Consider the following 19,866-nt stretch of genomic DNA (forward strand, 5'->3'; position numbering starts at 1 on the left):
CAGCCTATGGAGCCCACAAACACAAAATAATTTATTGTTGGAGGCAAGTTTACGTTGCTGCGTTTCTCTCGTAACAGCTACTTACCGCTGGGAGCGTTTTCAGTGGTATCGAATAGACTGCACTGGCGAGGACAGTGACGGTATTTAGCGATATTTGTCGTTTCTATCTCGAATGAAGTAAAGACCATGTCCGTGGTCGTGGGCATGCCAGTGAGCGTGAAAATCCAGAGCATGTATTCTAACGGAAAGTAACTAATCGTATTTAATGTTTCACGAAGACTGAAGTATGTTCTGAGTGAAACCTGAGAATTAGGCTTACGTTTCCAATTAAAAATGTTACTGGTACAAAAAATTAAGTAAAAGGAAAAAAAATTGCTCTGGATGTGAGATGTAATGCATTGTACAATCAGCGATACACTCGTAGAACCTGTACATAAATGTGTGGTCAGTTTCGGTGTCCATTGCTTTCTTTCCTCAAGGCAAGTTGCACTAAAGCAGTTTCTTTGAGAAAAAATGTTCCGGGGAGAGGGCACACTTAATATTCGCAGGGGCACATATTATTTTCACACGTTACTGGTAGTATTCTATTTATTATTTTATTATAGACGTATTGTTTTGGTCTTCTCCTGGGGACACTCTGAGCTCCTGGGGGCAGTGCCCTCCAAAAACATGTCTGGAATGAACACTACACTAAACTACCCGTGCACCCTCAATTTATTTATTTATTTGTATTTGTACCCTCAACAGAGTATAAAACTCCAGTTACAGAAGGTTAATATTAGAGTTTATGTCCAGTTAACCAGTAAGAGTAATGATGATAAATAAGTTTAAATACATACGTAAATAAATACATAATAACACGACAAGACAAATAAAATACATTAAGTGTACAAACAAGAAATGAATTATAGGATTTCCAAAACTTGGTTTTTGAAGTGACGCTCTTTGTTATTGAATATATCCAAAAACACATTCTCTTTACTTATTGCATTGTAAGCAGCACTAATTCTCCAAGTAGGTGACATATACAGTATATTTGTTCTTGCTTTCCGGCAAAAGAATATGTTATTATTTTTTGCACGCGTTTTGAGGGACGGGGCTTGAATAAATAGATTTTGTAACAGCGCTTGACAGTCAATTTTATTATGCAGAAGTCGAAAGAGAAAAATTAAGTCAGTTTGTGTTCTTCTTTGTTCTAAAGTCCTGAATTTAAAATTATCAATAAGATTGGTATAGTGCTCAAATTTTGGATACAGACCGGTCTTTTTGTAGGTAAAATATCTCAAGAATTTATTTTGTAATTGCTCAACTTTCTGGTATTCAGATTTTAAGTATGGATTCCAGATAACTGATGCATATTCTAATTTAGCCCTAACATACGAAAAGTAAAGTCTTCAAAGAGTAAAGAGTCTTAGTCTTCTCAAGTCTAAAGAGTCTTCATATTCACCGTCAGACAGGACTCTTATTTTGTGTTATCACCGTCTTCCCGCCTCAACAATTGTAGCCTACCTCCATTCTACCCTGCATGATATACTACAGACGGTTAGCTACCTAGAACACCAGATACAGCGTCCAGATGCTCACACATATCCTTTCTGTTACCTACCTCACACATGGTACGTGTCTTCAGTATTTTGATATAACGTACAGTTATGATATACCTTATCCACGAACTCCGTATCGCAAACTAATAGCGAAAATTAATATTTTTCGGAATCTATCATATTCTTTCGTCAATGCGAGTTGTTTGTGGGTATACCCTGCTCCCAAAAACTTAAATAGTTCCCAAGTAAAAAGTCAAATGTTTTATATTAAATTGCATAAATATGGTTAAATACCTTTAAAGTGCTCTTTATTTTTTCTTTACACGAAAAAGTAATTATCCCAAATCGTAGCCAAGGCACTTTTTTCATCTTTTTTTAAGAAATCTTGTTAAACAATGAGTTGCCATTATCACCTTGATTTTCTTTCTGAACTAGTCATGTCAACCGGCTCGGCTCGAGCCTGCTCGGTTGGAATAAGCCATCGGCTCGGTTCGGCTCAGCTCAGGTGAGCTATCGGCTCGAGCCAGCTCGGTTGGGGTGAGCCGTCGCCTCGGCTTGGTTCAGCCCAACTGAGCCGAGGTCTCGAGCCAGCTCGGTTGGGGTGAGCCGTCGCCTCGGCTTGGTTCAGCCCAACTGAGCCGAGGTCTCGAGCCGCTCGGTTGGGTGAGCTGTTGGCTCGGCTCACTTCTCGGTTCGGCTCGGTGGTGATTGAGTCGTGACATGAGCCGTTTCTTATCTGTATTTATATATATCTAAAAATGTATGTATGTTTGTCTCTTTCAGCATGAGTTTGGAACACTTGGAGCAATTTTAATCAAATGTCCTACACTATTACTTACAGGCTGGAAAAGTACTGTTGAGAAAACTCCCCCTAACTAGTGATGTTAACCGACTCGACTCAAGCCCTGAGCCACCGGCGCAGCTCAAGCTCCGGCTCGATTGGACGACTGAGCCACTGGCTCGGCTCGGTTGGGCTCAGATGAGCCATCGGCTCGAGCCGGCTCCGTTGCGATGAGCCACCGGCTCGGTTTGGCTCGGGACAGGTGAGCCATAGGCTCGAGGTGGCTCGGTTGGGCTCGGCTCAGGTGAGTCATCGGCTTGGGCCTGCTCGGTTGGAATGAGCCATCGGCTTGAGCCGGCTCGATTGGGGTGAGCCATTGGCTCGGGTCGGTTCGGTCCAACTGAGCCGAGGGCTCGAGCCGGGTCGGTTGGGTGAGCTGCAGGCTCGGCTCACTTCTCTGTTCTGCTCGGTGGTGACTGAGCCGTGAGCCGAGTCACTCGAGCCGTTGACAACACTATTTTGAATAATACACTGTGTCTATTGTGTACTAAAACAATTTAACACTTGTTTTAATGTAAATACACTGACCATCCAGAACATTAAGACCACCTTCTTAATATCTGTCTCCACCTTTGCTTCGCAGGACAGCAGCAATGTGGTTTGGTCTGGAAGCAATGACACCTTTTTAGATGATAGAAGGAATGGCGCACCACATCTTCATATACAAGTTACTTAATTCCTGTAAATTTCGTAGATACTCGTTCCCAGCCGTCTGGCCATTACAATCTGGTCCCTATCAAACTCTGATTATCACTGCCTTCCCATTTTATGCACAAGCTGAGATCCATGTCACCATCTAGCACAGCGTTTCTCAACTCTTTTGTCATTTGGGCACATCAAAGTACATTTCGAACTTTCGCGACAGCCCTGCATATATTTTTTCCTAGATGCAAAAAAGCAAACAAATAAAAAAACATGCAATACATTTGTTTTTAAATTATGGGACAACTATAAGATATAAATCTCACAAGGAAATTACGTAATACTCTTGAATAAAAACATATTAAAATAAAAGAAACTTATGACTCTTAAGCAGGAATATGAGAAAGAAATATTACCATCAGAAATATAAGAAGGCATCAAACTTAAAACAAATGAGATATTTGCCCCTGACGATTTTTGCAAAGCATATGTATGCGTGGACGAACTCTTGACAGACACACTTTCATCTCGGTGTCCACATCAAGGAGACGAGACCTGTAGCCACATTTTATATTCTTCAATTTTTATTTTCTTCTATAGATAATTTCTTTGCGGAAGATCTTAGAATACATTAGAACTCTCGCGATACACCAATGTGTTTCGACACAGCGATTGAGAAACGCTGGTCTATCGAGTGGTTCTGCTATGCCCCGTGTCTCTTACGTTAGTCCAACGACTTAATTTAAAAAGTAACGGGTTTTCCTAATGTTTCAGCTGGTCAGTGCATGTTAAAAGTGTTTTAAGGATTTGGTGGTTGCTTTGAGGTGCATTTAATCTTTTTGTCAATTGCAGGATTTGGAAGATTTCATTTTTACCTCCTGCTAGTTTGTGGTTGTATAATATGCAGCGGCGCCATAGGAATAATAACAATGTCATTTGTTATGCCCTCAGCCGAATGCGATTTCCAGCTGACCTCGTTTGACAAAGGAGCGATGAATATTTCTCCGTTTCTAGGCAAGTTTCATTTATAGCTATTTCATCTTTAACATTCAAGTCCATTGTTTCACACCTTACAATCAGTGGCGTATCTAGAAGGTAAAAACTGGGGAAGGAGGCTGCCAGAACCCAGACTATGATGGGTATATCATGAGTTTACCATAAACTTTCAAAAAAAAATAAAATAAAATAAAATAAATAAATAAATAAAAGAAATAATAGCTTAAATTATTTTTCATTGAAAAACTGCGGGGCCTAGGCCCCCCCCAGCCTCAGACTAAATCCGCCACTGCTTAAGATGATTCTGTTGTGTTTCATGTATTGGCAAATGCCATAAATATAAAAGAGAAAGATTCAAACGTAATTGAAGGCCCTTGTGGAAAGAGAGCCCTCAGAAATGTGTTTTTGTACCAATATATGACATGTAATACTATTTTTTAAGTGTGGTTTCAATTTACTTGGTGTGAAATATGACAAATCTGGTCTAGTTTGATATTTAAAATTTGTAGAATCACTCATTGCAACCTTTCCTTGAAAACTTCAGTAGCTTTTTTTTTCTCACGGTAATTTGTAAATATAGGATACACTTTTGCTGACCTTTAGTTTTCTAGGTCAGAAGTGTTTGGTAATATTTGGTATTAATTTTCTTCGAATTTCGTTTAACCTGAACTCTACATTATTTATTGTTCCCTACGTTCACTGAAACATCACAAGGATATATATATATATATATATAAATTTTGTATCCTTAATGTTCTCTAAGTAATCTTGTTTCAATATGTGAACACATTAGGTAATGTTTTTTAAAAAAAACACACACACTCAAAAAAAGATCAAATTGCGAGGTATAAACCACGAGGCTGCAGGGGCGGATCCAGGACCGACTTCTGGGGGGGGGCGGTGGGTTGTCATACTGCTACTTTTAAGGGCTCCAAACTTTGGGATGGGTTTTATTTATATATATAAACTAAGAAAGTTTCCTCTTCTGGGGGGGCGATCGCCTCGATCAACCCCCGGATCCGTTCCTGCGAGGCTGTAACATTTTAAATACATATCTGTAAAGGCGAGAATATACTCAACCCAGGGTCGGATCCAGAATTTTCTGACCGAGGTGCACCAATAACTACCAGTACATTTGAACTAAATTTGAATATTTTAATGCCTTTAGGCATCTATGGTGCGATTGAGAAACTGCCGTGAAAATGCTTAGTATCGTGACTCTGGTAATTGAACACAAAGCCAATGGTGTACCAACTGAGCCACGGCTGCTTTGTATCGGTTTAGTTTTCAGTATATAAAGAATGAGTCAGAAAAAACTTGGCCAGTAACTTTGACCAAAAAAGTAGGTAAAGAAATGAAAAGAAGAAAGGTCGTTTGCATATTTTAGTTGACTATAAAATTTAAAAAAATAAACACACAAAATATATTATAAAGAACTAATTATGGAAAAATGCTCGTACATTACTCTTAATCCGCTTCATAAGAGTTCGCACATCTTCTTCTGTTATTTGATTGGCAGCTGCAGTCCACTTGCGACGAAAAGTTTTCAAGTCAGCCGCCTTCCCTTTTGATGTTTTCAATGTTCTTTTAATGTGGGCCCAATATTTTTCAATTGGCCTAAGTTCAGGGCAATTTGGTGAATTTGCCTCTCTTCGAACTGCGACGATACCCTTTTCTTTATAACAATCAGTGGCTGCTTTAGAGTAGTGAGAGGTAGCAAGATCTGGCCAAAAGAAAACAGAGTTACTGTATGACATCACAAATGGATACAAGCGTTTTTGTAAACACTCCTTCGTATAAATTTCGCCGTTAATTGTCCCTGTTGTGATGAACGCTTTGCTTTTTTTTACCGCATGAACAAATAGCTTGCCAAATCAAATATTGTTTGGGATATTTGGATGCCTTCCGTTGTTTAAATTTATCCTGCAAATCTCCCCTCTTCAGTGCCACGTACTACTCCTTTCCGGGAATTTGACTGAAATCAGCGACACAATAGGTTTCGTCGTCCATAATGCAACATCCATATTGAGTAAGGTACTGATCATAGAGTTTTCTTGCTCTGGATTTTGCCGTCACTTTTTGCTTTTCGTCTCGGTTAGGTACCTTTTGGACTTTGAAAGATCGTAAACTTTTCCTTGCTTAAATCTGTGCACTGTAGATTGGGACGCTTTGACCACACCAGCAACTGCTCTTTCCGATAAATAAGGATTTTGACGCAGCAATGCAGTAACCCTTTTCTCCAGCTTCGGTTGGCTAGTCCCCGGTTTTCTACCTGAGCCAGGTTTTCTTTCAACAGTTAAATCTTGTGCGTACTTTTTAATTACATTTTGCACAGTAGACCGAGGGTATTTTACGAGTTTGCTTAATTTATTTAAGGACATACCTGGATTTTCGAGGTATTTGTTCACAATTAGTTTTCGTTTTTCTAACTGACTCATCGTTCTTTACCACAGTATGCACACTTCACAACTGACAATCTATTCGTGAGTAAGATCGACAGTCTGCCCTTGCTTATGCACAGTGCTGCCAATGTTCATCTTATATACTAGAAAATATGGAGGGAGGAAAGTGGCCAGGTTTTTTCTGACTCATTCTTTAATTATCTTGCTGCTTTAGAACACGGATTTCTTTAATCATGGATACTTGGAATATGATGGATACTCGTATCGTACAAAATCCTTATGAAATTGTTGCTATTTTCACTACTAGCTTCTCATTTTAGGTAATTTAGGTTTTAAGCTTTGGTCAGTGTTTCTTATGATAAAATAATCAATCCAAAGCCATGGATCCCCCGACCTTAAGTCCGACCCTGTTCACACCAGTATTACACATTGAAATAGAATAGCGACATATAGTTTTATCTTTCAGTAGATCTCCACCTGGGTTTCTCTGATAACACGCACATTCAATCTATACTTAATTTCATGTCATGTGTTCTGAAACATATCCAATATGACAGGATGTACCACATCCTCTTTCAAATTTTGTATGCTGTTAACCTTTATAAAGGACACGATATTCATTGTATTATTAATATTATTTACATACCCACGAAAGGAAGTTGCACGGAGTATTATGTATCATCTGGGGAACGTAGAGACCAGGGGTTGGATCGTCGTCCAATCAACCGGTTGCGAAATGTATTCCAGAATGTGCGGACGTCATGGCTTCAGTTACTAGGGCATCATCGTGTTGGGAAATCACGCAACACGATGCTTTCGTCTCTGTCTTTTGTCTGTAGTGCGGGGAAGTTCACAAGCATATCTAGTACACCATACCGGTAATGAAATCTTCTGCAAAGAAAACCGACCCAACGATCCTGGGTGCAGGAGGTCATACAATTCATTTACTTTTGGATTATCATACGTGTGTTCCACTATTACACAACAGGATTTTCCATATATTAAATTCTAATATTGTGTCGGGGACGCAGTAGCTCAGTAGTAGAGCGTTCTCCGGTGCTTGGGGTCCCTGGTTCGATCCCAGCTCGCGCCGTGTGGACTTTGTGGTGGTCAAACACCGTGCTCGTGGGTTTCCCCGGGGTTCTCCAGTTTCCTCCCACTTTCTTCATTCCACCATTTTCATTCATCTTTCATCATCGTCTCCTTTAGCCTAACCGGCATAACCGTGGGACGTAAAACAAAGATTTCATTTTTTTTCTAATATTGTGTCAATTGACGTGGAAGATAACCTCATCGGAGAACATGTTTGAGTAATGCAAAGATTTCATTATTCATTGCAAGTATTTCTCGTTGTAGATGGTCTTTAGATTCTAATTCATGCAAAATCTAGACTTCACACGCAGTAAGGCATGACAAATACTAAAGGAGTTCGTAAACTGTCAATTTTTTCATGCCAATATTTCATAGTCTTGCATCATTGACTTCCGAGGACATCTTCAAGTGATATTCGAACATTTTCGACAGTCCCTTCCCAGATTGTCGTGTCCCTTTACCACGTAACAACCGTCAATTGATTGTCTTAAAAGACTAGAATCCCTATTGAGCCTACAGTGAAAGTTTCATGGCGTTTCGAATGAGCAATTTTTTCCTTCATACCACTAAAATGACTCGTACTTACTCATTCATATTATCCATTTTAGACAATGTTCATTACATCACGGTAGTTCTTTTTACCAACTACACTAAACTTGTCATGCCTCTACTGCCGTTCTGTTTAGAATAACAGCTGTACAGTCTGTTTTTCAATGTTGAAGTCGCATAAAGGAAACCCATAATAGAGTCTTCTGATGCATGAGTAGAAAACAACAATATTGCAAAAGTCGAGATTTTAAAAATACTGCTGAGACGGAAGAATTCGTTAAATTTTTATTCAAACAGAAAAGCCAAACTTCAACTAAGACCAAGGAGATTCAGACAAAGTATAATTTTCGTTATTAGGTAATTTAGAATGTGCACAGAAACACTTTGATAAATACCCAACAACTGGGACAGACAGTGTGGTCATCGTTGTGATAAAATTACGGTGCAGTTAGAGAGCTTTGGATCCACCAAACATGTTAATCAAAACATTGCTTGTTCATAGTTGATACTATAAATAGTTCCAGAACTATAAATGTTTTAGCCTTATAAGAATATTTGGAATATGATAGTTCATATTAATTATTCTATATTAGTGTTATTGTACAAGCCTTTAGTTAAGAATAGTGAGAGAGGGTTCGATAGATAATGTCGTTAATTATCGGTAGTATCTGTGTATCTACGAGGGAATACACATAAATAAACCCTCAGTAAAGAAGTTACAGTACATTTTCAATAAATATGAATATTCGTCATTAAGTTACAATTATCCATTTGTTTCTGTATCAGTGTCGTGCCGTTTTAAACTTATCTCTTGCTTTATTTCATACAGACACTAATAAGAAATTACGTATTGGTTCTCTAGATTATACGGGTCTCTACTTTATATTTCAAAAGGTCTAATCGTCCCTTGCACAATGAGAATAAAGTACTTGCATATGCTGCTTCTAATGTCATATTCTGTTAGCGATTTTCCTTTTTTTGCTAGATATGTTTACAAAAGTTGAATTTTATTTCAGGGATGATTGTCGGGTCTTTTGTTTGGGGATCGTTAGCAGATAGCAAAGGCAGAAAATTAATTCTCGTAGCTGCATTGCTTATAGATGCATTTTCAGCCTTCGCTTCAAGTTTATCACAATCACTATGGATGTTCTTAATCTTCAGATTCTTTTGTGGGTTTGGGTAAGTACTCAAATTTTATTATTATTATTTTTATCAATTACCCTTTTCGCTGGGTTAAATTTTAAATAATAATAAGTTCCGTTATTCATTCACTTTTAACTATTATTAAAGTACTTTCTGATGTCGGTCATTTTCGATCATCTTTATATTTCTCCCCTCCCCCTTCTCCTCATGTTACGTAGCTGAATTTGAATTTAAACGGCATCGGAAGCGTCACTGTTCACAACGACCCCAAAACTACGAATTCGGCACTAATATCGGTTGTTTTCGATTATTTATATATATATCCCTTTCCCTCTCCTCCATGTTGCGAGGCATGGGATTGGAAGTGTCACTGTTCATCTCAGCGACCCCGAAAACTATGGATCATTTCTATGTATCTTACCCCTCCCCCTCTCCGAAATTGCGGGGCTGAATTTGGATTTAAACGAAATTGGAAGTGTCCATGTTCATCTCAGCGACCTCGGAAACTGTATATTTGACGACATTGATATTGGTCATTTCTGATCATTTTTATGTATCTCCTCCCTCCTCTCCCAAGTTGCAGGGCTGAATTTGGATGTAAACGGGATTAGAAGTGTCACTGTTCAAGTCAGCATCTCCGAAAACTATGGATTTGACACTAATATTGGTCATTTTTGATTATTTTTATATATCTCCCCTCTCCTCCCTCACCCCCAAGTTGCAGGGTTGAATTTGGATTTAAACAGCATCGAAAGTGTCACTGTTCTTCTCAGCGACCCCGAAAACTATATATTCGACAATAATGTGGGTTATTTTCGATCATTTTTAAATATCTCTTCCCCGTTCCCCTACCCTAAGTTGCACCGTCAAAGTGATATAATAAAAACCATACCAGGTCTAAACCTCATCTATGTTGAAAATTTAATCGAGATCGGTCGGGTGGTGTAAGTGAGATGAAGTCACAAATAGAGTCACTTTCATTTTCATTTTTTTAAATATATCTCTTCCCTCTTCCCGACCCCTACGTTGCACTGTCAAAGTGGAATGACGAAAAGACGAAAACATCCCAGTCCTTTACCTTATCTATGTTGAAAGTTTGATTCAGATCAGTCATTAAGTTTTATTCATTTTTATATATTTCCCCTCCTCTCCTCCCCACACCTACGTTCTACCGTCAAAGTGACATGATAAAAACCTTCCCAGATTCGAACCTTATCTATGTTGAAAGTTTGAGTTCGGTCGGGTAGTTCAAGAGTTATTAACTCACGAACATGGTCACTTTTATTTTTATATACATTCTGTCAACAGAGTACCGGGAATTGGTCAATAAAACACAAAATATGCATTATGCATCCAAAGTTATTGTATTGCCTTCAAATTAGGCCCGTTTCGAAATAATAAACTTATGCCAACGAATAATCCAATCATCAAAACATTTTTGAAATGCATTTTCCGGAATCGACTTTAGTATTCGCCGCGAATTCTCTTTGATGTTTTCTATCGACTGAAAACAGGTGTCTCGAAGTGGTAAATTGTTTTGAAAAAAGTCGGCCGGAGATAAATCAGGGAATACGGTGGTTGTTTGAGAAGATTTGTTGAGTTTTTGGCCAGAAATTCATTCACAATGATAACCTTGTGATATGGTGTGTCTGCACTAGTCGAGTGACCATACGTTTCATGTCCAAACAATCGTTTAAAATGGTACGAATTGATTCGTGAGAGACACAAATTTCAGCGGCTATTTCTCTCAGACTTAAACGACGATTTTCAGTCACCATTTCATTTAGTTTATCGATGTTAAGTTCAGTTGAAGACGTTGATGGTCGACCAGAGCGAGGCAAATCTTCCACTTTTGAATGTACTATACCACTCATATGCACGTGTTTCTGGTAAAGTCGATTCACCGTAAGCCTTGTGTAACATTTTCAGCGCTTCGGTACACGTAATTCCATTTGCAGTGCAAAATTTCAGATAGATTCTTTGTTCGATATTTTTATCCATTGTAAAAATCGCCCACACACACTTGCGATGAACTGACAAATGGAGCACTGTAAACAAACTAACGGACAGATGGCGCTCAAGCTGACCATAGAGGGCAGTTGTGCTTACGTAGCAACAAGAAGAATTGGGCTTTGACACTCCCTTTCATTGGGCTTTGTAAATGTACAATTCCCGGTACTTTCTTGACAGAATGTATATTGAGTTTTGTATGTCTTTCCCTCCTCCCCCTCCGCTACGTTGCTCCGTCAAAGTGAAATGATGAAAACATCCCAGGCACGAACCTCCTCTATGTTGAAAATTTGATCGAGATTGGTCGTTTGGTTCAAGAGTTATTAAATTTTATTTATTTTTTCTATCTCCCTCTCCTCTCCCTCCCCTAAGTTACACCATCAAAATGAATAGATAAATACACTCCTAGACCCGAATCTTATCAATGTTGAAAATTTTATCGAGATCGGTCGGGTGGTCCAAGAGATTAGGAGTCACATAGTCACTTTCAATTTTGTAATATACGTAGATTAATATATGGTTATTTTTATTACTTTTCCAATGCTTATTTTTATTACTTTTCCAATTTACTTAAGCAAGCTCATTATGCATGAACTCATGCTAGAAGATGCGCTATATTGTCGTGTCAGAAAACGCACGTTATTACTGTAGAAATACACAAATATTAGTGTTGAAATCAAAGTATGATTATTACGTCTCTTGTCCTATTTTAGTAGGACAAGGGACGTAACAATTTCAGTAGTAGGTAAAATTATTAAGCGCTTGTTGCGGAATCTGAAGAGGAAATCAATAAGATGTTAGAAAACGTGAGAAAGGGTTGTGAAGAATATGGGATGAAAATAAATGTTAAAAAGACAAAAGTCATGCTGATTCGAACGAAGGGGTCGGTGTCAAATATAGAAGTGGGAGGGGGAGAAAATAGAACAGGTGGCTAGTTTTCGATACCTAGGGAGTATTATTAATGATGATATGAAGTGTGAACGTGAAATAAACGCAAGGATAGAAATGGCGAAAGAAGTCTTTAGAAGGAAGAAAAGTCTATTTTGCAGAACTGTATTTAAAATAGTTTAGTTCGCTAAGTTTTCATTTGTAATTAATCACGTCTATATTATTATTTATGGCTTTCCTTTTGTTATTTTTCCAGGACTTCTGGTGAAACAGGAGTTGTATTTCCGTACTTAGGGGAGTTTCAGACTATTGAGAAACGTGGAACTATGCTCTGCTGGTTGGAAGTCTTCTGGTCTGTTGGAATCGTTATTCTTCCAGGTTATTATTATTATTATTATTATTATTATTATTATTATTATTATATTACGACATTCATCATCATGATACATATTCTGCCATTATTGGCAGGTCACTTTTTGCAACTGAGAAGCTTCCATGTTTCACTGTCTTCCATGGCTAACCTCTTCGTCTTCACGTACATTTTTTTTTTTTTTTTGTTTTGATATCCATTAATTGTAGTTCCCTTCGCCTCCTCCCTCTCTTTCCTGCCACTATGCCCTCTAGCACGTCCCTCATGATACAGTTTCTTCTTAGCTAATGTCCCAACCAGTTTCTCTTTTTCTTCTTAATATCTAAAATTCTTCTTTTCTTCCCCACTATTTCTAACACCCTCTCATTCGTTTTCCGCTTGACCCAGCTTATTCTCTTCATTCTACGTAATTAAGGCATTAAGACATTAAAATCTTATTTAAAAGGTTTCATAAAATAATGAATATTTTGTTCTTAACAGAGAATGATTCATTCATGTAATATATTTTGATACAAGCTAACAAATCATTAATGTAACATTTCTTGACCTTTTAAACTCAACATATATCCATCTTAGCTTTTGTGTACTTAACAAAGAACATTGGTTTGTTTGTTTACTTACAAGGTAACCAAAAAAAGTTCTTGGCGTTCTAGAGGAGTGATAAACAAAGAGCAATACAGTGGACGGTAGGTACCTTTAGGTTTCAAGTAATCTTCAACAGCATCCAACAGCGTTTGCAGCGTTCCTGGAGCTACACAATACCCTGATGACAAAACTCGGGATGCAAAGAAGTCCGTGAGTGCGTTCCGGAGGCCTCCCTCATTTATGAAGGATCTCCCGCGGAGGTGGTTGTTGAGGAAATCAAACAGGTGGCAATCTGTTGACGCAAGGTCCGAGAATATGATGCATGACAGTGTCTCGCAGCCAAGTTTCTGAAGGGTCCCTAGGGTCCTCTTTGCCACATGTGGCATGGCATTGTCATGCAAAAACAGCACACACTTCGGATTCACCAATGCCGGCTTCTTCTACCACAATGCATGGTACACCTTTAGCAACTACTGAGAGTCGAGGTCAGCAGTGATGGCCTGACCAGGTGGAAGGAGCTCGTAAGACACCATTTGCCGACAGTTAGGTCAGCAGTGATGGCCTGACCAGGTGGAAGGAGCTCGTAAGACACCATTTGCCGACAGTTAGGTCAGCAGTGATGGCCTGACCAGGTGGAAGGAGCTCGTAATATACAATTTGCCGACAGTTAGGTCAGCAGTGATGGCCTGACCAGGTGGAAGGAGCTCGTAAGACACCATTTGCCGACAGTTAGGTCAGCAGTGATGGCCTGACCAGGTGGAAGGAGCTCGTAATATACAATTTGCCGATAGTTAGGTCAGCAGTGATGCCCTGACCAGGTGGAAGGAGCTCGTAAGACACCATTTGCCGACAGTTAGGTCAGCAGTGATGACCTGACCAGGTGGAAGGAGCTCGTAAGACACCATTTGCCGAGAGTTAGGTCAGCAGTGATGGCCTGACCAGGTGGAAGGAGCTCGTAATATACAATTTGCCGACAGTTAGGTCAGCAGTGATGGCCTGACCAGGTGGAAGGAGCTCGTAAGACACCATTTGCCGACAGTTAGGTCAGCAGTGATGGCCTGACCAGGTGGAAGGAGCTCGTAAGACACCATTTGCCGACAGTTAGGTCAGCAGTGATGCCCTGACCAGGTGGAAGGAGCTCGTAAGACACCATTTGCCGACAGTTAGGTCAGCAGTGATGGCCTGACCAGGTGGAAGGAGCTCGTAAGACACCATTTGCCGACAGTTAGGTCAGCAGTGATGGCCTGATCAGGTGGAAGGAGCTCGTAAGACACCATTTGCCGACAGTTAGGTCAGCAGTGATGGCCTGACCAGGTGGAAGGAGCTCGTAAGACACCATTTGCCGACAGTTAGGTCAGCAGTGATGGCCTGACCAGGTGGAAGGAGCTCGTAAGACACCATTTGCCGACAGTTAGGTCAGCAGTGATGGCCTGACCAGGTGGAAGGAGCTCGTAATATACCATTTGCCGACAGTTCCACCATACAGAGAGCATAACCTTTGGTGGGTGCAGAGGTGGTCTTGAAGGGTGAGGAACAAGGTCACGTGGCGACAACCAATGTTTGTTACGCTTGGGTGTGTCACAGTGAGCAAGCGATTAAAAATGGGTGTGTTCAGATACCGAGTGAGCAAGGATAAACAGGCTGTTACGCATCGTTCTTTGTTGGCTGCCAACAATGTGTAGGGTACCCACTTGCTAATTTGTATGACTTTCTTATCACATTCAGGTACAGTCTGACTTTTTCAGCGAAAACATGAATTCTTTCTGCAAGTTTATCCCACGTTACTACACTGTTCTCCTTAATGGCTATTTTCAGGGCCTCGTCTCGTCATCCAACACATGTAGAAGTTGATCCTAAAGGCTCACATTTCTCAAACGGAACTTCTGGAACCAATGCCTGGCGGTGCTTTCGTTCACAGCATTCTTCCCAAATTCCAGGCATATGCGGCGGCTGACAGGCCCATTGATAGTCGTATAACAAATACACGCAAACAAGCTGCTTCCATACCTCCATTTCTCTTCGACATCGAACGAGCTATGTTTGCGTAACGTGCCTGTATCAATGAGAGTCAATGATCAGACTAACTCCCGATCGCTTGGCAGGCACGTGCGACATCTCGTTTCCCTTTTGTAAGAGCATGATTAATGGAACGTCAAAAACGGCCAGAACGTTTTTGGTTACCTTGTTTTAAAATTGTCCCTTTGAGTATAGAGGCTATATGAAACGTGGACATACAGTTTCAAGTAGAATTTAAACTGCCATAATGCGTTTAATTTCATAATAGTTTTCCACAGGGAATCGAACCCTAAAACACGTCAGTTAAATGGGAGCACATAAACAACTAGACTAGCAAGGAAAAATAAAAGGATATTTGACGAGTGTACCCAGCTTGGCAACGCACAGCTGAATATCATCTACATTCTAGTATTTGACTGTAGATCTAATTCAGTCAAATCAGTCAGATCTAATTCTCCTTGTAAATCAATGGTATAAAAATAAAGATGTCATAATTCCCCTTGTAAATCAATTAGATAAAAGTAAAGATGCCATAGGTACTGAAGATTGTTAAGGAAATGAAAGTATTTCCGTAGTAAGGAAATGAAAATAACATGTAAAAAAAAGTAAATACTCTGTCTTTGATTTGATATCTATATGTTCTAGGTATGGCGTGGTTAATCATCCCTCTTCCATGGTCGTATGAAACATCAAGCTTTAAGTATAATTCTTGGAGAGCTTTTGTTGCGGCAGCTGGTATTCCTAGCTTACTGAGCGCCAGTTTGTTGTCCTTCTTTCCTGAAAGTCCAAAGTTCCTAATGTCGCAAAATAGGCTGACAGAAGCTTTACAAGTTTTCCGACGGATTTTTCAAATCAACACAGGATCATCAGAAAGCATTTTTCCGGTAAGTTTACACATAATATAAGGAAGGTGAGATTGGAGAAAGTTTATATAAAATCTTTTTCCCTTACGACTTGATTTGTGATAAATTTGTATGAGAAGAAACATGTAATTTATTCTTCGATGGGCCTACAAAAGAACAATTTCAGACAAGAGAGCGCTTTAAATTTTTGGCTTCTTTTCTCCCTGATCCCGTAGTTCAACACAGAATATCTGTTGAATAAACTACTTTTTGACTTATTTGTGGATCCTACAGGATGCATTCTTACCTTGGGTATCCAGCTAGGTGAATTATTTATCTGATTTCATTGTCTTCTGACGCTTTCGTGAATATCTCCTCGAAAAACTGCTCAAACTTGACTAGTTCCTGGGAACCTTCCCTCCTTGAATCTAATGTAAACAATTTTTAAAGAAGTTACTGATGAAAGCGATAGAACACGTCGAAATTATGTAAATAAATATGTTAGTTTCTTTTCATAGTGTGAAGCTACGGTAAACTTTCAAATTACGGGAATTCAATACTTAAAATAGTATATATATAAGTATTGGTTGCAATAGAGGAATAAGATCAAAGATAGAGCCTGTTCCTCGGTCGCTGAATTCATATCATAAAGCCATTACTCGATATGTTTTACTGTTTTGTCCTATAGTGATACATGTTAAACACGAAATGATTAATTTGAATAGAGGGTTAATGGAGAAGGCGGAACTTAGTCTTGGAAAGCTGAATCAATTGCCAAAAACCGTATCTCGATATCTCTTACTGTTTTTGTTATATAGAAATCAGTATTAAAACCGGAAGTAATAGTACTGAAACCGAAAAAAAAAATACTTTTGTAGATGGTACAGAACAAGAAAATGAGTTAGGTTTGTTGGTTGTAGTAAAGAAATAAGCGAAGTTATAATTTTTTTTTCTACAGAATTATTTTTTTTAAAAAATAATTTCTTGTTTAAAGTTTTTTTCTACAGAATTACTTTAAAAAAATAATTTGTTGTCCTTTAAAGTTTGAAGTTTTAACACTTTTCACCTTTTAGGCTTCTCAAGTTTGTTTACTTCTAAAGATTCTAATTATCTTTCTAAAGCCTTTGTTTTTGGGTCAAAAGATCCAATATATTTCAACCAAAAATATTCTTGTAAGCCTTATATCTGGAGAACTACATACAGTGTAGCCAAACCCAAACTATCACATAACTCAGTATGATGTGTTTATTTCGTAGAAAATACAACAACTCGATTTAGGGGCCGCTCAAAAATTTTGTGGCCTCTGATTCAAAAACTAATTTTTAGCCACGATCGCAATCTTTTGATGCATTTTTTTATTATCCTTAAAATTCTTGGCTAAGATCGCAATCATTTGATCCACTTTTTTTAACATTCCTAAAATTCTTGTTCTTCTTTAGGAATGTGCATTGATCTTTGAGATATTCTTCATATCTTCTGTAAGCAGCTACAATGATTGTTAATATCACTTAAGTAATAGGAACTCTGAAAACGTTTATGAAAACGTTTATGCATTTTGCCCTGGCTGTTCTGTCAAATATAGCAATTTCCAGACTCTTAGTATATATTGAAGCATTTCTCTGACTTTTCCTAACTTTATATTTTTACTTTTATGTTTATGAGTGTATTCGGAATGCTGAGATATTTCATCTGTGTACAATTATTGCTTGGTACTAATGTTTTATTGTATTTCAAATACAGGAAGTTTGACTTATAGTGACTATTACAACAAGAAAATAAGATTATACTGTATTTTTAAAAATAATAAAAAGAAGAGCATTAGACGGCTAAGGAAATGATGGAGGCCGATTTAAAAATTAATTTTGTTCTAAATTTATCCATAAATGATAACATTCGTGATGTCGCGAGCCAGGGAAAACTTAGTTACTTAGTCATGGAAATTCTGTCACGAGTCAGGGAAAATTTAGTTACTTAGTCGTGGAAATTCTGTCATGAGTCACGGAAAATTTAGGTACTTAGTCGTGGAAATTCTGTCACGAGTCAGGGAAAATTTAGTTATTTAGTCATGGACATTGTCACGAGTCAGGGAAAATTTAGTTACTTAGTCATGGAAATTCTGTCACAAGTCAGGGAAAACTTATTTACTTAGTCATGAAAATTCACAGAAAGTCAGGGAAATTAATATGAGAATTACACAGTGAACCATGTATAATGAAAATCTCCAAAATATAAAGTGATTTCAATTAATTTTCTTTGTACAGGTGGTATCATTGGTACACGAAGAGCTATTAGCTGAGACACCAAACGTGGAAGAAAATTTGGTCAAAAAAATAAGTAAATATGGGAAAGTGTTTCTGGAACAAATGAGGGGGCTTTTCATACCCCCACAGCTACGTTCCACGGCGCTAGCATTCACGGTGCAGTTTGGGCTAATGACAAGGTTAGTATACTTACATTGTACCTGCTACATAGAAAATTCAACTAGATATTCCTCTTAAAAATGTGCTTGTGTGTGCTTTTGAAATAAATCACAGAACGTAGTTAAATCATGAAGTTTTAAAACTAAGTTTGTTTCCCTGTTTTATAAATCCATTAGAACCATTGTTTGAATGTGAGTGGTTAAATAAATTATTTTTTCTTTTAGTGAACTACCGCCCTTTTGGTAGTGAACTACGGCGGACGTAGCTCTAAATTTCACTGTAGTACGCAATCCTTCCCACCTCACACATAAGTGTCTTTGACAATGTAGTGTTTATGGTGTTTATCGGAGAGATGTTTTATTTGGAAGCTTCCGAGATGTGGGTGTGGAGAAGATTTAAGAGAATTAGCTGGGTGGAACGGAAAACGAATGAGAGGGTGTTAGAAATAGTAGGGAAGAAAAGAACAATTTTAGACATTATTAAGAAGAGAAAGAGAAAATGATTGGGACATTGGCTAAGAAGGAACTGTATCATGAGGGACGTACGAGAGGGTATGGTGGGAGGAAAGAGGGGAAGGGGGCGAAGAAGACTACACTTATTGGACAGTATCAAAATAGAAAATTCGTTCGTGAAAACGAAGAAATTAGCGGAAGACCGTGGAGCATGGAAGCTTCTCAGTTGCAGCAAGTGATCTGCCAACAATGACAGGATACCTATGATGATGATGATGGTGATTAGTGCAAGAGAACCGGGTTCTCTTCCCGGTGGGAGTAAATTCAATTTGCTAAGCTGTGGATCCACAACTCATGCAGAACTAATTATGAAAATAGACGTTAAATCTAGTTGTGAATTACTGGAGGGGAATGAGGAGGATTTCCTCCCAATCACATTTTGATATGTCCTCCCTTTAAAGAAACTAACTGGGAGTGTTGAGATGTTTGTTTTCCTCCCATAAACCATGTTTAGTGATAAAATGTTTGAGTACATTGTCAAATTCCACTGATTTTTGCTCTTTTATGTAATTTTAATGTGTTAGATGTATTCTGAAACGAAAGATGTAAACTGTTAATTTTTGGATTCTAATTTTATACTCAGAGCTACCACAAATATACACATTCTTGTTTCCTGTTTCCCCAGTTGCCGAATTGAACTATTTTATTATGCTTTAGTTCTTACTCGTATGGTATCCTCATACCCATCAACTCTTCGTTGGAAGTGAATTGGGATAAAGATGTATACTAACGACGTATAAGGAAGTTATGTATGGATTAGCAAACGTCTTACTTTGTACACTAGGCTACAATGTAAGATAATTTCAATCGTATACTCAAATACTATTCGGAAAGGTTAGATGAGGTTTTTTTTCAGGGAATATACAGTTAATTTAGTTACTGTTGCTAAACAGTTTGTTTATTACTGTTACCAGACAATCATATTTGTGTATAAATTGGAGATGAGGGTATCATTTGTTTTCTTTTTGAATTATTGCACTTCCAGATCTCTGTGTCTTGCTGGACCTCATTTTA

General features: G+C 38.4%; 1 protein-coding gene across 2 annotated transcripts in view; it reads left to right on the plus strand.

Annotated features, from left to right (window-relative positions):
* The window catches only part of LOC145678840 (synaptic vesicle glycoprotein 2B-like), a 138,284-nt gene that overhangs the window by 90,700 nt on the left and 27,718 nt on the right, over positions 1–19,866 (plus strand). For both annotated transcript variants that reach the window (XM_081749399.1, XM_081749398.1), the window contains exons 3-7: positions 3,880–4,041; positions 9,083–9,245; positions 12,364–12,485; positions 15,724–15,962; positions 18,182–18,360. In XM_081749399.1, the coding sequence (XP_081605525.1) occupies positions 3,957–4,041; positions 9,083–9,245; positions 12,364–12,485; positions 15,724–15,962; positions 18,182–18,360 (788 nt within the window). In that variant the 5' untranslated portion in view covers positions 3,880–3,956. The remainder of the gene's footprint in view (positions 1–3,879; positions 4,042–9,082; positions 9,246–12,363; positions 12,486–15,723; positions 15,963–18,181; positions 18,361–19,866) is intronic.

Source organism: Thermobia domestica, chromosome 2 (assembly GCF_964235325.1).
Source record: "Thermobia domestica chromosome 2, izTheDome1.hap1.1, whole genome shotgun sequence".
In the NCBI taxonomy this organism is placed as follows: domain Eukaryota; kingdom Metazoa; phylum Arthropoda; class Insecta; order Zygentoma; family Lepismatidae; genus Thermobia; species Thermobia domestica.